This window comes from Amaranthus tricolor, chromosome 1 (assembly GCF_026212465.1).
Source record: "Amaranthus tricolor cultivar Red isolate AtriRed21 chromosome 1, ASM2621246v1, whole genome shotgun sequence".
In the NCBI taxonomy this organism is placed as follows: domain Eukaryota; kingdom Viridiplantae; phylum Streptophyta; class Magnoliopsida; order Caryophyllales; family Amaranthaceae; genus Amaranthus; species Amaranthus tricolor.
The window spans coordinates 10,908,350-10,926,613 of record NC_080047.1 but is presented as its reverse complement, the minus strand read 5'-3'; the positions used below and the strand labels follow the sequence as shown (position 1 = coordinate 10,926,613).

The window sequence follows — 18,264 nt, the reverse complement described above, 5'->3', positions numbered from 1 at the left end:
AAGAGGTCACGAGTTTGAATCTCAACCATCCCTCATTTAAAGTGGAATATTAAGCACCAGGTATGATGAGAGTTTGTGCTGCGTCCACACTTCTAGCCCAAAAGCTCTCGTGTGAGGGGTCTAGGCAAGAACTACTAATTTTATTGGAGCAATATCATGTATTTTTCATTTTAGTCTGGATATTGATAGGAATTTGTAATTCTTATTTTGTTGATCTTACGTGTCTCGGCCAAATATTCAATGAGTTTAAGTTTTTATTTGACTCCACTTGTAGCTAATTTGACTCGCTATTGACCCGACCTAATTTCATTCGAATCCCTTAGGTTAAATGAAAGTACAATTATTGAATGTGTGTTTTTATTTGACTCCATGTGTATAGGATATGACTCACAAGTAACATGATCTCTATCAATTTGATAAGTAACTGACACAAACTAACTTCAATCTAGCTCATAGTTGACTGGAATTCAATCCTTTGTTTAGTTAAAGGCTAATCAAAAATATAACCGACTTATTTGAATCTAGTGAGTGTAAGGTTTGATTAAACCCCACTTGTATTTGGACTTGAGTCCTGGCTCACAATTAATTCGATCTATATATATTTGATAAGCAATTGACTCAACCTAATTTTAATTCAATTCGTAGTTGACTAGAAACCAATCCTTTAATTTATTAGTTGAAGGTTAACCAAAAGTATAAATAGCCTATATAAACTGCGTTGACTTAATTAAATATAAACTCAACCTGAATTGGACTAAAACTAGCCGGATTAGGTATTTACTCGGTGAAGATGCAATGTCGAGAGGACCTTAAGTCAAACCTTTAAGTTGATCCGACCCGGCTGAAAATGAAATAATATCAAAAAAGACCCAATACCTAATCAAATTTACAGCCCTAGCCATGTTCCAAATTGGAGTTTAAACAGATCATGTTTTTTACTGTTTTTTACAGCCCGAGATAATGATGCTGTGACACTGCTTAGTAGAAAGCTTAATCTTCTGAATGGTCAAATACAGAACCATTATGGAAATAATGTCTGGAATTTTACATCAAAATGTTCAGAAAAATTGTAACCAAAGGGGCTACAATAGATACTCTATATACAATAAATGTCCACAAATAGAAGAAGGAAACCACCCTTACCCTATAAAAACCGCATCAGTTTTTGTCATCAGAAGCTTGTCTTGCTCCGAGAGCAAAGAATTCCGTAATCACCTCAAGGGGCATACCTTTAGTCTCCGGAACCTTTAGAAAGATAAAAACCCATGAAATTACACTGATAACGGCATAAAAACCAAACACACCGGAAAGTCCAACAGCTTGGAGCATCACAGGGAGTGTGTCGGTGACTATAATATCACAGATCCAAAAGGTAAGTGCGCAAATGGCAATGCAAACACCACGAATTTTGGTCGGGAATATCTCCGCACACAGAATGTTAGGGATCGGACCAAATCCCATTACAAAGAAGCAGAAGTAGAGAACTACGGAGACGGTAGAAATCACTGCCTGCGCATTCGCATTCATTTTTATGACATTTCCGAGTATTAAAGCAACGAGAGAAATGAATAATACAGGGATAGTTGTCAGCAGCAAAGACCTGCACAGAAGAATAAGCATGTCACACAAAAAAAGAGGCTTTGTTCAAAAATTAAGACGTTAATATGATTTGGAGCTGAGCTAAGCTAGGGCTCAAGCTCCTTTTTATGCTTACTTGAATCAAAATCAGAAAATTTGGAGCAATTATATAGAATTTTAAATAAGGAAAAAATTAATGAACAAAATGACACCGGTTGCACTGGCTCGAAGCTTGGCTTCGGATCAATTCAGATTGATCTTCAGCCAATTTCTACCAAGTCAGTCCTAAGCCCCCCGAGCTGGCTTGGCTTAGAAAGGAAAGGGCAGGAAGAAGCAATTACAATAAGATGAGTGTTGCTTCTAGCGAAGATGACAATAAGATGAGTACATATCTTTGGGCATCCTCAAAACATTTTTTTTGTGAATATAGTCATGGTAGGCCGAGGGAAGGGGAGGGTTAGGTGAGAATCAAACCCAGGACCTTTTCTAGGGATATTGGTACTTGCTTCAGCTGAGACAAGACCTGATTCTCATGGCATCCTCAATACTATGAAAATTGCATTCGCTACCAATCGTTCATGTTTGGACGTTTCTTATCGTCAATCACATGATTCGCTAATCTACTATCGTGAATCAAAAAGTTATGGTCGTTTTGGTGTATATTTGGGACATCTTGAGCGAATAACAATCAAAAGGCGAATTAGTTGGCAAATTATGCTACGGTCATGAGATGGGAGGACCGGGATGTCGCGTGCATGTGCTAGACTAATTTATAACACGGAAAAACCTAAAGTGACAATAGCAAAAACATAGTTTGCCAAATAGGTCAACAGAGGTGACCATGCATTCAATAAGGATCATTGCCAAGTAAATTGAAGAAGCACTATCATCAAACATTCAAAAGAACAAGCCATTCAACAAAGAAGGTGTGTGGTGTTATAGCGAAATAAAGAAATCCTCCAAAAGGAAACGTAGTTACCTCCTTCCAGCAATATCCATAAGCCTCATTGCAACAGCAATAGCAGGAAGCATCAAAAGGGTTGTAAGTGCACTGATGAGCAACGAAGCCGAAGAAGCCCCAATACCTATGTGTGAAAGAAGAACACCAACCCCTGCGTGCTCCAAAATTTGAGGGATGAAATAGAGAACCCCATTTATCCCACAGAACTGCATCAAGTAAGAAAAGCATCATTATGCGATAATCATTTGGCAAAATCATAAATAACAAGCAAACATAAAGTGTAGCTTCTTTTACCTGCTGAAGAATTTGAATTCCGACACCAACAACCAACGCACGCCTAACACCAGGTTCTTTAAGCTCTCTCCAAATAGACTCTTTTGCAGACGCCTGCGAAGGGTGAACCATCGCTGGCCCAATAGGACGCTGGTCCAAGATCTCCATCGAATAAAGGGCAGGTTGACTCACTAGTGCAGCTGCCTTAACATACTCGGTCTCACCGACAACATCCCCACCAGGAAGAGACATTAACGATCCTCGTTTAGATCCAGCATCCCCCTCTTGGTGTAAATAAAGTCTTTTAAAGCCTCCTTCCTTCTTTCCGTCAGGACCTTCTCTCTCACTCCATTTCCAAGCGAGCTGCCAACCACCACCAATACCACTAGCTTCACTTCCTTGTATTAGACCACTCGGCTTCATGCTGAACATGCTACCCGAGGCAGGAGCAACCATGGCTTTATCTATACCTGTGGCCTGACGAGATATAAGTGGACTTCGTAAATTCTCATCATCATCGCCATCGTCCGCATAATCATCATCACCAGCATAATCATCATCATCATCCACATGAACATTTTCCTCGTCCCATTCTTCATTTCTTGGCTCTTTCCCACCCATACTAAACATACTACCAAACGTTGGGAAAATGACACTTCGCATGCTTCCTTGTTCAGGAAGCTTCTCATGTACACTACCAAAAAGTGTGACAAGCGGGTCCATTAAGGGAACACTAGGACTCTGAAGGCTTCCCTGACGAGATGCAAGGCCTAGCATACTCTGGCCAGTGACGGGTCGAGCAACCCAGGAACGGCCTACTTCAGATCCATATAACTTAATCTGATCTTTGACAACCATTGGATCATGATCCTCGGTTAAGCCGGAATCTGGCTCAATTAAGTATTCCTCTATAGATGTGTCCCCTCCAACTCCAAGACCCTCAACAAGCAGAGCCATTTCAGCTGTTCATCCAAAAGAAAATGTAACAAGACATCAGACTGCTTTAGCTTCGCATTTCATGTAAAAAACTATGTTACTCGGACTCTTCATTTTGCTTCACGTACCCGTGTCTGATCTTTGATGCTCGAACATCGGTATGACACTTAGACGCTTCATTTTAGGTATAAAATTGAATATTTAGACGTATCCGACACTTGGACATGTACCAGTATCCAAAATAAGTACTCGAGTCCAGGTAACATAGGTAAAAAATTATAAACTCCAATTAGAGTGATTGTCCAATTTCTTTTGGCATGTCTCAAATTGACTATCATACGTATACGTAATCAGTCTGCTGTTAAGTGTTAAGGGATAACTTTACAAAGCTCTCTATTGATATCTATTCCTACCCCTGCACTGCAAAACGTATGTTTAATCTCTTCAACCAGGACAGCTAACATGAAAAATAGAGAATATATTGGTCTATGTAAATGCCAGAAGTTTTATAAGCGACCCAAATTGATCGTGAAAAGTTTTCAAATGGAATTATAAAAGTAGCAGAAAAACTAACCAGAGACATCTTCCCTGCCCCGCAATCGTTGAAGAACCTTTTTAGCCTCGTTCATTCGTCCTTTACTAACAAGCCACCGAGGAGACTCGGGTAAGAAGAATATAGTTAATCCAAAATAAATTATCGATGGAACCAAAAGAATCCCAAGCATCAATCTCCAACTGGGATTTTCCATTAACGACATCACAAAAACCATACAGTACGCAACAAACATTCCACCAGAACCAGTGAACTGAGGGAGTGTGTTCAACAAACCCCTTATTTCAGTTGGCGCTGTCTCAGATATATAAAGGGGAACCAATGTAACGGCCAAACCACTCCCAAATCCATCTAGCAGCCGACCCAAAAGTAAAACATAAACATTGGGAGACCACAACATTACTAATGCACTAATAAAGAAACAAATAGAAGAGATTATCATCATAGGCCGACGGCCAATATTATCTGAAATTGGCCCAGAGCATGTTGTGATAAGAGTGGCTCCAATAAGTGACATGGCTACAATTAAGCCTTCCATTGTTGGTGCAGTCTCCAAGTCAAATTCTTTCTTAATATATAACACAGCTCCTGGAACACACAAAAACTTCTTAGTAACCCTTGTCTCTAAATCTGTACTGTAACACAGCACAAAATTCGTATTCAACATTGTATATATCGAGTGTATCATGTCCCTTATTTCAATGAGGTTAAAGATTTATAGTTTTTTTGTTTTGGATTATAATAATCTATAGTAAATGGCTTAATTCTTATTTATGATAATGAAAAATTACAGATGATGTTTGTTACAAAGAGTCAATCGGAAACTAACATCTTTGTTATCACTAAGGGCATGCTTGTATTATGGGTAAATATTTAAGGGGAAAATAGAAGTCAAACTATACAAATGAAGGTAAGTAGAGGTGAACTTAAAAAGAGAGATAAATGATAAAGAATAAAATGGTATTAGAAAGACGAACAAAAAGAAAGATGATCAATCTTATTTTGAAGGAGAATGACAGAAAATTCTTCACTCTATCCCACTAGCATAAATATTTACCCAAAATGAGGAGACTAATTCATTTATTTCCTCTCCTTCATCATTTTATAACTATTTTCTTACCTTCAATAGCAACAATGTTCACTTGATTTTCTACTTCAATAATTTTGTTTTCTTAGTTTGACTTTTAAATCCCCATAAATGTTTACTCTCAATACAAGCATGACATAACAAGGATATGGTTGCCTACATCTAACACCCAAAATCCCGCTTATGTGGAAGCCAAATTTATGGCGTTGGGGCCATGGAATGTTTGTGTATTAATGGAGTTTCAAAATTGGCCATCTTAGGCAAAATTTTCATGATTTTCTTCCAAAACAATGCCAAAACAATGCCAAAACAATTCTAAAACAAACAAGTGTACTCAATTGTAACATAGAATTCAAATAACAAAACATCCAACAAATCTGTGGTAAATCAATTAATTAAAAAAAAAAAGGCAAATGAATATTCATTTAATTTTTCTACTCATTCTTCTCAAATCTCACACCTATTCTACACATTTCATCTCTTTCCATGAGTTTTCAGTGTAAATTGACAAAACTAGAACTAAATAAAAAAAATAAATTAAAAAAACCCTTTACACAAATACTCCATTTTTATCAGCTACTTGTCCTTCCAATTCCAGATAGTCAATTTAAGTTGAAAAACAATCTAACAGGTTAATAAAACAATATAAATTGATTAATTAGCAAAAAAATAAATAAATAAAATAAAATTATTTAGCAAATTACCAGCAATAGTAGCATTATCCCATCCTTGAAGTAAATTCCCAACTGTTGCAGCAATTGCAACTAATACAGCTCCACTCATTATTATTTACCCTAATCACTTGATCACCTTTTTTTTCTTAAACAAACTGTAAAAAAAAAAACCCATAATCAAAAAATTAAACTTTAATTAAGATAATTCATCAAGAACATATCAAAACATTTATACACACAAAATCCCAGAAAACTCAAAATTAGATTTAAAAAAAAATTTTTAAAAACAGAGTAGTAAAAATCCACATGCAAAAACAAATTAAAAACAAAAATAATCAAAACCCAGATGAAAAATTGGAAACTTACATGAAATTATTGGAACCCAGCTTCAAGAAAAATCGACGATTTGCAATGAGAAGAAGACAGTATTTTTAGAAAATTGTAACCATTGCCAATGTGCAATTTGGCCAAAAAAGCTTGGCTAGTAAAAAAAAAAGGAAGAATTTTTAACTTATTGAATCAGAATATGAATAAAATAATTGAGCAGGAAAAATTAAGAAAATGAGAGAAAATGATGTCAGCAGCATACCTTTTAGCAACCGACTGAGGCGACTGTATATGACACTTGCCTTCTTCTTCTTCTTCCTTCTTCCCAACTCAGCAACTTTCCTTAATCTCTAAAATAGGAGTGTTTAGAGGTGGTGATTATTATTAAACCCAACAAATTAAGGATTTAAGTAATGATTAACAAAATCTTTATAGAGGTTTTGGTCAAGTAAACTAAAATGTTGATATAATATGATATGATGTAGAAGTATATTATGTGCTTCACTTTAGCGCCATACGCTTATACCATTGATGGGTTCATGAGAATAGTTGATATTGAGTCCATATATGATCATGTTGTAATGATAGGTACTTTGATTGTGCGGAATATTTGTCCTCGCTCAGTTTTACTCGCTATATAAGAATTTTGCATAAAAGTTAAGAAATTGATATTTATGGTAAAAGACCGTTATAATCTCTAAAGAGGTATATAAAGTTGATGAGGAATAATGGGTAAGGAAAAAATGAGCAAAAATAGACATTTTCATAGTTGTTTACCAGAAGTAGCAATGAAGTAAATATTTAAGACGATTAAATAAAAAAATATGACAAGTATTGGTTGTTTTGTCTTTTTGTTGGGTAGAGTATTTGTAAAAGATAAAAATGATATGGGTATAATTTTGTAGATTTTATGTAGTGGATACGAGTATTAATTTGGTCGATACTAATATCTGATGTGCATATTATAATAAGTAATAAGTATCGATATATCTATAATGGTTAAGTTATAAATACAAGAAGTTTCTCGCATAATAATTTCAAAAACTTTTAAAAGTATGTAAAAAAATATATAATAAACTCAAATTGAAAATTAAGAGGTGTAAGTTTTATTTATATTTTCATATTTTTTTTATCTCAATTTTTTATGGGATATCTTAAATTTTAATAGTTACCTTGAAAATTTTGCTCCCACTTGTCATTGTACTATATATGTTTCCCAATTAAATGTGCTATGGAATATTATATAGTCATGCCATGTATATTGTTTATTTATTAAAGATATATCAGACTTTTTGAGTTCAAGTTATTCTATTTTTAAACTTTATCAGTCAATAATCAAAACTTTTTATTTAAATTAATTCCTTCGTAAAAGAAACTCTAAAATAACTTTTAGTCTATTTAAGCTCATATCTTTCATTAATTTGTAATTTGTAACTATTTTTATAGTTTTAATATTTACACTTTTATGTAAATCTTAATTAACATACCATATAGAAAAACCTTAATAATTCAGTTAGGCACTTTTGAAAACATTTAATCAATAAATTATGTTTGGGAACAAATATTTCATTTTAAATTATGGATTTTAATTATGAAATTATAAATAAAAAATTTGAGAATGACAACGTTTGGGTAGTCATTTTCAAATTCTCAACTTTAATTATTTTAAAAACCATGGTGGAATTTGATCCAATTCAAATTTGAAAATTTTTTATTGCCAAACAACAAATTTGAGCCAATTTCAAATTTTCAAATAAAATTATTATTCCCAAACATGACATAACATTAAAAATATTAAAATAATATAATATACAGTATTAATTCACTGACCGCAACCTCTTTCATTAAGGTATGATATGGTTGTTTTATTTTTCTACATATAGTTTTATTTTTCTACATATATCCTAAACATTCAGCAAGATATAATATTAGATATGATGATGATAACCGTTCTCATATATACTTCACTCCATGTTAATAAACATAACAAAGATAAAACAAATAGAAGTATGCCCATCAACATATATATACATGCATATGCATATGCATATGCAATTATGAATGGCCAAATAAAAAGTAATACTCTATGCAAATGCCAGAAATTTTTTATTATTGATAATATATATAGTAGGAGTAATTATTTGCAAAGTAGACAACTTTGTAAAAGGTTGATTATACTTTAGAATAAAATGTCGTTAATTCTTTATTTATTAGAAATACTTCGTATGCTTTTGGATTATTGGTGGAGATGTGACCACCCAACTGAAGACTTTAAAAAGCAAAAGATTCCAATGATTGAATTTGAAATTAGTTTTTATTAGTTATTAGGATTATTTTCTCTCAAAACGTGATATTTTTCATGATTTAATTTAATTTATATGTCTAATTTATTCAAATTAAGTGTCCAACAATGAGTTTTATTCCTTATTGCTTAATTTATAAAGGAGGGTTAATAGTTAAAAAATAATAATAGGTTTATTTTCAATAATAATACCCAATAATTAAATTATTATATACAGTTTTGCATATCAAAAATAATTATACTACAGATTATAACATCATATTTGAATTATCTGTTGTTTATGACAATAGGCTCCTTCCTTGATTATCAAATATGGACAGTAACTTTGAAGATTGTTTGCGACTCTCAAGTCATTAAGAAACTTGAAACAAGATTATATTTATATGCAAATTTTTCTTTTGTGATATTTCTTTTACAACAGAATAAAGTGAAACTTACAAGTTGATACAAACAATTAATCTCTTTTTAAACTTAATACAAAGCATACAAACTAAATAATTATGTGTTTAGAAGAGAATTTAGAGAAATAAGGAATATAATATATTATGCATGCTTTCATCTTATTCTTCCATGTCTGATAATTATAATTAAAATACAAAATCGTACATACAAAGTAATAACATTACTTCGCAAAAACATGCATCCACCAATAAAAAAAACATCAAAACTCAGTATCTCAAAGAATAGCAGAATGATCGAAGGGGCATTTAAAGTGCTCGAAAGAGTGCCCTCTCTAGTTCCTTTCTTGAGCTTGTTTCTTCATTTTGTACTTTGCTTTGTAACTTCAAGCAATTGGACAAGCTTATGTGTTCTACAAAAATAGTGTAAGGACTTGGGAATATTAATATCTTAAGACATTCTAAATCTTTTAATAAAAAAAACTTTTTTTGCGATAAACTTATTTTAGCGACTTTTTTTTTTTTGTATTAGTAATAAACCAATTTTATTTTTGCTATATTAGATTGAAGTGTTTTTTTCAGAATAGTTTAAATGAATAAAAATTTAGTGAAAATAAAGTTGCAAAAATGAGATTATATTGTTTATTATGAATTTATGTTTGATATTTAAGAATAAGAGATAATATAAAAGTTAAAACAAAAAATCTAGATTAGTATGATGATCTAGCATGACTATATTTTTAAAGACAAAAAGAAGTTTGTGGTAGTATGATGACATAAGAAAGAAATAAAATTGGGGGCCATTTGAAAATTGAAATCAACCAAGCCACTCAAGTTTTCTTTTACTTGGAAGTATTTGAATCATCTTGTTTATGGCAAATCTATTGCTATTAATCTAAATTAAACTCTTGTGTTATCAAATTAGGCTACTCACGCAAGCACAAAATATGAGCTTGTCTTTTTTATTCGGATATATATTAGAAATATAACGTAAATATACAATATAAATTACAAGGTATAAATTTCTATTTCGTTGTGTGTAAGTCAATGGACTCCTTGTTATATGATCACGATGTTGTATAAAGTTCTCCATATACCACTAACATATCAATTCTGATACTGATTTCAATTATTTGAAATTAAGAACTATAGTTTTTGGTATTATTAGTAATATAATGAAATACTATACGAATTACACCTGAACAAATTTATATCCTCCATTATGACCGATCTTCTTGTATGTTGTTCACCAAAATAAAGTTTACCTTGAAGATATGTTTGCAATAATGTATGTCACTTGGAAACTTGTTAGTTATTGTAGGGGTATGAAAACTTTTCTATTGCGATATTTCTCCTGTAAAGGTGCTTGAGATTTGAAAATAAAATTCACAATGAAATAAAAACAATAACACTAATCTTCTAGTACAAAATAGAATAGAATGAAACAACTCTGTATTGTGTAGATTATGAAATGAGAAAATACACAATAAGTTTATAACTTTGTGAGTATTTCATGCAAAGAAGAGAAAACGAAAAAAGGGGTATTCTAGACAAGAGAATGATCAGAAACAACATTTATGTTCCAAGTGTTTTCTCTACATGCAACCCTCTCTATTTTATAATAGAGGATGTATAGTTTAATACCATATAATCGAATTCCGATCATTAGGAATGATAAAAATAACCATCCAAACTATCGAAATTGATCAAAAACAAAAACTCAACCAAAAACAAACGAGTCGTCGTTTCTAACGACGAGTCGTTGTCTTAAGCGTTGAGCCGCGATTTCGGCGTTATCAATAAAGTCGAATCGACTTTGTTCTATGCCTCTAAATTGAACACTAGAGAGGAAGCGATGAGCTGGCTCTTATCAAATTTTCGTTTTCTTTACAAATGATTGAGCTAAAATGATATATTGCTATGGATTTTAATCAATTAACTCATCTGACTACTTGAAGATGATGTACACGCAAAACAAATAACACAAAGTTAAAACTATGACACATAATAAAAATCATGTCCATTTCTATTCATAAGTTTATCGTAATTTAAATGATAATTATGACCACTTGAAACGACCATACTTCAAATTTATATAAGAGTAATACATATATCAATAGATATATGAGATCATAAATTTGAACTAAATCGCATAAGACTTCTAAATTTATGAAACTCGAAAGTCGAAATTACAGAACAACAATATGTCAATATACTTACCTTTTCTTATTTTGTTAAGTTCTATCATACAACGTACCAAATTTCTAATATTAATATGTGATATTTATATGATGATACTCGTTTAGATTGTATATATGAAGTTCAAATTTTTCCATTGAATGTAATAATGGATTTACAATACCAAATCTATTTTAATTTAAGCCTATTTTTAGTATGCCTAAGGGAAAATTTTCAAAATTCCCTTTTATTTGGTACTTGAATAGAGTAGGTTTTCCATTTAGTATTTTGGATATAGTTTTACTATGAACTTCTCCATAAATCGTGAAAGTTCTTAAAATATAAAATCAAATTCATTTTACATTGCAAAAATATAGTTTTGATCACGGTCAAAGAATATATTTTGTAGTCTATTTGGGGTTTTATTGTTGTCTCGACCTATCAGTCTCAAATATGATGATATGGCCTTGTTTTTGCAATATACATCTACAAATTCTACCAAAGTCTTTCTTTGCTCTTGATCCATCCCCTGCCATTGCTATATCTCCGACATCTCTCCATAATCCTCTGTCGTTAGTGAGCCACTAAGCCATAACAAACATTGCACACCTGATTTACCTTTTGATGATCACGATATTCAACAATCTGATAAGCCAAGTGGCAAGTACAAATTAGAAAGCCCATCAAATATAATTAAGCAAATATAAAACATCAAGAAATCACGAAACAGTAAGATTGTAAACTAAACACAAGCATTAGAAAGCAAATATATAGTGATGTGAACTAAAGAGTGGAACTAGAAACAAATGAAAAGCAAATAAAAAAAAAGACAAGAATAATCTTTTACAAAATAGGTTGCAATCCCACATCGCTACTTGAAACAAAAACAGGCTCACTACTCTATATAAATGCTTCCCCATATGATAAAACGTGTTACTAACAGCTACTTGGTCAAAATTTTAGTCAAGAGATATGTTAGTAGCAGCGACATATCCCTTGACTTGGTTTGACTTTTGTTGATTTTTTTCTTTGATTTAAACTAACCGTTATAAAATTAAAAAATACTTGTTATGAAGTTGAAAATAGTTGTTGTTATTGTGTTCTATAAATAACTCTATCATCTTCCTACTTCATTGTATCCAAACTCCATCATTCTTGTTCTAGTTAATCGATTTTGAAGGTAACATAAAGTATTATGTTAGTATTATTCTCCATTTATAAATGTTAATATTATTTTTGAATGTTTACTTATGTTACTATATCATATGTGTTCCGTAGATGTCACAGGAGCATTCTATTGAAGAGCTTTGTGATTGTGGTTATGAAGTTGAGATTATTACAAAATGGAGCGACGTCGATCCTAGCCGTGATTTTGTTGCTTGTCCTTTCTACTTGAATGAAGGATTCGAATGCTCGTACTTTAGATGGGTTGCTCCGAAGGGTACCAAATCGCTTGAAAAAGAAAAACAAGAGCTTAAAGATGAGGTATTTAATCTCAAGAGACAAATAGATGATATGGAACATAGGAAAGAAGAGACTGAAAGAATTATGAGAAAGTTAAAGAAGTAATATTAGTTAACGGCGGTGGTTTAACTTAACGAATGAACTATGTAATTTGATATGGATTCTTTGAACATGAATGAAATTGTGTTGAATTTTCAAGAGGCATTTTCCCTATTTGAATATGATTGTCTGTTTGTTTTTGATTAAATTCATACTGCATTCTTGGCGGAATGATTCACCGCTGAAAACTCTAAGTATCTAACATCATTTCATTCATAATAAACATGTGATAATACGATAAAAATATATACATCTACATATATATTACAAATTATACACAAAAGTCCAAATGTTACAAATATTGAATATGTACAGATGTTCAATATATACAAAATGTCACTAATGTTCAATATATACAAACAGTATACTAATGTTAATCCTCCTCCTGTACCCTGTCTAACTGTGACGGTTTACGACTCCTCGTACGATAGTAAGAGGCCGTCGCATGACGCTCAGGTAGGGAAGGTGATTGATACTGTGATGATCCAACACCCTGTGAGGACCCGGCACCATAGTCGGGGCACGTTAAGTCTACCTCCTCAAGATGAACGTCGGCATGATGAGGAGATGACCCCTGCTCGTCCATAGTAGTGTCGGGCACAACGACTTCTAGAATGAAGTGCTAAAACTGTGTCCCTAGGAGTATGCCTTGGGCAATCTCCTGTACAGGCTCCTCTTAGGTGGAGCTGATGAAAGATGTAATGCCCTGTGCCTGCATTAAGACTGAAGTATTAATGAAATGTATAACATGTAAGTTCTATGGATAATAACCAACGTTGAAGAATACTTACAAACTGTGTCATCGTCGATGCTGCGGGAGCGTACTGGGCTGCCGCGATGATACCTCGTGGTGTCATCCATTGACGAGTGATGGAGAGGAACCACGGCATGTAATCCGCCGAAGTAGGTGCGCCTATAGCCTCGATCGGCGCACCTTGGGCCAGGAGCTCCAGCCTGTGATCCCAACGAGCTATATGGCGCCAGTTGATCTCCAACCAGTTCTTGGGCTCCCGATCCTTGCGTGAGCTGTGATGGAGATCCGCCACTGTGTCATAAGGCAGCGGGATGCCCTGTAACATCCCAAATTGGTGCAGTACGCGCTCAAGGAGATGCACTTTGACTATGTCGAAGCATATCAAAGGTACAGAGGCTCTCCACGCCCCTGACAAGATCCCTGAGTGCTGAGGCAATGCACCGTATGCCTCAGCGGGGTAAGGGTCCCATCGAAACTACACGTGAAAATGCAATTAATAAATTACTCAATGTGATAGTTACAAGACTAGTTGTAGTGAAGTTTTTACCTGGTCAGCTCGAAGTAGATCGAATTGATCGCGGTAGAACCCCACGGCCGATCCTGTATGGGTCCTTGTATGTCTATCAAAGGACTACTACGATCTATACGGCACATGTGGGGGTGGAAGAATTGGTGGCGCAAATACACCACGTCCCACACTCCTCATCGGTCGTCCAATGAGAATGTGCTCCCACGCCCAAAGCTATGAATTACAGATATAAGTAAGTAAACGAAACACAAAAACAAATTAAGAAATAAAGCGTTAACATGTAAGTTAGTATTATTTGGAAAATAATCAGGGGCCCAGCGATCTCCTTCACGTTCTTCCGTGAAGCTTCACACAGTCTTCTGTACAGATAAGCCAGGTCTGCGGAACCCCAGCTGTAACCAGAGATGACCTCCCATGACGCATCAAGCAACGTCAAGTACCAAAGCTGTACCATGTTGCCAGTTTTGTCGGTGAACAAGACAGCACCAATCAGATATAAGAGATACGCCTTAGCGTATCTCTCAACGGTAGCCTCATCAGCACCTTCAGGGAGGTGCAACAAGTTTTGCACAAGCCATGTTACGTGCAACTTATGGAATGACATAGTTAAATATTACAAGGAAGCACGGCAAGAGAACCCCAATGAGATACGTGAAAGGTCCCAAAAGTCCATGCAACTACGTTGGGATCACATCAACTCTACGGTTTCGAGATGGGTGGATATTTATAGGTATGAGCTACGCCACAAAAAGAGTGGAGACTCAACTTTAAATGTTGAAAGTCGTGCGTATGTAGCTTTCCAAAAAGCAAATAAAAATAAGCCATTCCAATTGATGCATTGTTTTGAAATTATGAGAACATTTCCTAAATAAAACCTTGAAATATTTCAACTCTCTTCTGAAAGTGAAGGAAGTAACAAAAATGCATGCCCTGATACACCATACGAGGAAGCGATGGGTGCTACACCAACTAGACCTGATGGGATAAAGAAGACAAGCGCAAAGGTAAAGAAGCTGCTACCTCTTTAATGTCATCTGTAAACCATGAATCTTTCAATTCTTCTTTTCTAGAAGTCTCAACCCGTAGGATAGATCTAAGAGAGCGCATGCTTGACGTGATAAAGGAACGAGGCGAAGAAAGAAGAAAGCAGAAGGAGGATGCGACAAAAATGAGGATGTTAAGTGTGTTAATGGCTAAACCTATGCTTGATGATGTTGAAGCGGAGATGTATCGAAAGTTGAGAGAGGAGTTCAACAATAAGTTTCTTCGAGCTTAAAACGACTAATGAGTCAATGTAATATTTCTTTTAATTATGCTAAGTAGTAAGTGTAATATTTCTTTTAATTATGTTAAGTAGTCAGTGTAATATTTCTTTTAATTATGTATGCCATTTAGTAATTTCAATCGTATCTTATCTTCTGAACCCAATATTGTCACTGCAAGAATCTTATCTTCTGAACTGAATAATATCACTAAAAGAATCTTATCTTCCACCTTACCTTATCCCTAGATTTCGAAAAGTGTGCATTTCGAAATCTTATCTTCTACCTTACCTTATCCTTACATTTTGAAAAGTGTAGATTTCAAAATCTTATCTTCAAACATTATATGATTGCATTATTGAAATACATTGCCTATAAATTGTACACTTTTATTCATATACCATCATCATCATAAAACTATTTTACTTCATCAGAAAACTATATTATTAGTAATGGAATTGAACTATAATTCTAGTTCTTCAAGTTCAAGTGAGGATGAAGTCAATGAGTATTTGTTAATGGATTTCATCGAAGAAAATCGTGAAGTGCAAGCAGTGGAGGATGCAATAAGATACTTTGTTAACTCCACTGCAGAAAGAGATAGAAGTCATGGTCTACGTCAGCGAAAAAAGAGAACTTACGTTCTTAGAGATCGGGAATCGGCAAATGAACGTTTAGTTGCTGATTACTTTTGTAACCAACCATTATACGATGAGCGCCAATTTTGGTGTAGGTTTCGCATGAGGAAACACGTATTCATTTGCATTGTGGATACCTTAAGTGTCCATGATCGTTTCTTCCGGCAACATCCAGATGCATGTAAGTGACAAGGTGCTACAGCTTTTTAAAAGTGCACAGCTGCTATAAGAATGTTAGCATATGGATATGCAGCTGATCAAATCGACGAGTATTTAAAACTTGGTGCTACTACATCCAAGGAGTGTCTTGCTCATTTTGTTGATGGTGTGATAGCACTTTCAGCAACTTACCTTCGGAAGCCGACACTTGACGATCTCCAACATCTCCTTAGAGAAGGGGAAGATAGAAGTTTTCCTGGTATGATTGGAAGCATCGACTGCATGCATTGGGAATGGAAATATTGTCCCGCTGGTTGGAAAGGAATGTATCAAGGAAGATCTAGAACGACGACTGTAATTTTGGAAGCCGTTGCTTCAAGGGATTTATGGATTTGGCATGCTTTTTTTGGTACACCTGGTTCTTGCAACGACATCAATGTACTCCAACGCTCTCCTGTTTTTGATACTATTCTTAATGGTCGAGCTTCGCAAGTACAATTCAATGTAAACGGAAATACCTACAATAAAGGGTATTATCTAACTGATGGTATTTATCCCAAATGGGCAACCTTTATTGATGGCATAACTGCTCCTCATACCCATAAACAAAAGTTGTTCACTCAAAACCAAGAAAGTGCACGAAAGGATGTTTAACGCGCCTTTGGTGTACTACAAGCTCGATTTGCAATTATTCGAAAACCAGCTTTGGCATGGAGTGCGACTATGTTATGGAAGATCATGATGGCATGCATCATTATACATAATATGATTGTAGAAGACCAGCGCAACACTTGCACAAATTATAAAGACCCCCAAGAACAACCTGAAAATGTACCGGGATCTTCAAGCGGTAATGCTATAACATTTTCTGTCACGCCAGGGCGATATGACGAATACAACTTTGCGACACTATTAGCTACAAGAGAAGAGATTCGTGATAGACAATCACATTTTTCTTTGAAGAATGATTTGATCGACCACTTGTGGCAAAAGTTCAGAAGCTCGTATTCTGACTAATCCGTATTTTAAAATCTCTACGTAATTCAAGTTCATGGCATGTTTCCTAATTTCGTTTTAAAATTAAAATGGTTTTATCAATTTTTTATATCTTGTTTGATAATATCTTTTAATGTCTTAATTTATTAGTAATTATCGTTACATTTTATTATTGATAACTAATTGATAATGTCAATTTTTCATTTATTGTTTATAATTAGTAATCAATTAATTATCGATATATTTTATAATTGAAAACCCATAGATTAATTAACATCACCAAATTAATATTATAAAATTAATATAATAAATTAAAAAATATGAAAATATTAAAAATTTATATGATGGGGTATGTATAAAGTCGAAAAGAGAAAAAAATAAGAGGATATAAGAGGATATTTAAATGTTGGGAAAATTTAAAGAGGAAAACGATGAAAATAGTAAAACATAATGTGGATGAAGGAGATGATGATGTGTCAAATGGAGAAAGAAAGATAAATATTTAAGAAGATATACCATTGTACATGCTCTTACACCCTAAAATAACAGGAGTCAGGAAACAACTTAGAAGACCTTGGTGCTTAAAACTTACAAATATCAGCTGGTCTTGGACGATATGGCCTCATAATGAGACCGTCAATTTGGGCCGGCCCAATTCACGCGTGTAACAACCTGGGCATTTTTTTTCATTTTCCAGGCATTTTTCAATTTTGATCTTAAAGGTATCAATTTTGACCTTAAATGTATCAATTTTCAAAATTGATAACTTTAAGGTCAAAATTGATAAATGCCCAATAAATTGAAATATTGTTACACGTGCAAATTGGGTCCGCCCAAATTGACAGTCTTATAATGAGACCATCTCGTCCAAGTTTTTGTGTACAAATATATGAAATGAGTCTATTAGGATCATACTGGCCCAACTTCAATACTACTTATTTAGAAAAATTGGAAAAAAATAAGCTTATTATTAAAAAAATCCTAAAATAAGCTTTGAGAAATTTTAATTCTCAAAATAAGCATCTTCGTATTCGATCCCAAGGTCAGGTATGTTCATTGTTACTAATAACGAATAAAAAAACTGATTAAATAAAGT

The 18,264-nt window shown here is 33.8% G+C and overlaps 1 protein-coding gene and 1 pseudogene across 3 annotated transcripts; one reads left to right on the top strand and one right to left on the bottom strand.

The window, feature by feature from the left end:
- Positions 1–981: 981 nt before the first annotated feature.
- On the bottom strand, positions 982–7,055 carry LOC130822454 (monosaccharide-sensing protein 2). Of its 3 annotated transcripts, none has more exons than XM_057687662.1 (7): positions 6,652–7,055; positions 6,429–6,543; positions 6,093–6,217; positions 4,323–4,889; positions 2,834–3,774; positions 2,558–2,745; positions 982–1,600 (listed from the first exon to the last, which is right to left on the bottom strand). In XM_057687662.1, the coding sequence occupies exons 3-7, from the start codon at positions 6,169–6,171 to the stop codon at positions 1,159–1,161; spliced, it is 2,217 nt and encodes a 738-aa protein (XP_057543645.1). In that variant the 5' UTR covers positions 6,172–6,217; positions 6,429–6,543; positions 6,652–7,055; the 3' UTR covers positions 982–1,158. The 3 variants fall into 3 exon arrangements, with proteins under 3 accessions (XP_057543645.1, XP_057543646.1, XP_057543643.1); XM_057687663.1 differs by having other exon boundaries at positions 6,429–6,448; positions 6,652–6,969; XM_057687660.1 differs by lacking the exon at positions 6,429–6,543 and having other exon boundaries at positions 6,652–6,990.
- An 8,793-nt stretch (positions 7,056–15,848) lies between these two features.
- Positions 15,849–17,216, top strand: LOC130823275 (uncharacterized; annotated as a pseudogene).
- The last annotated feature ends 1,048 nt before the right edge of the window (positions 17,217–18,264 follow it).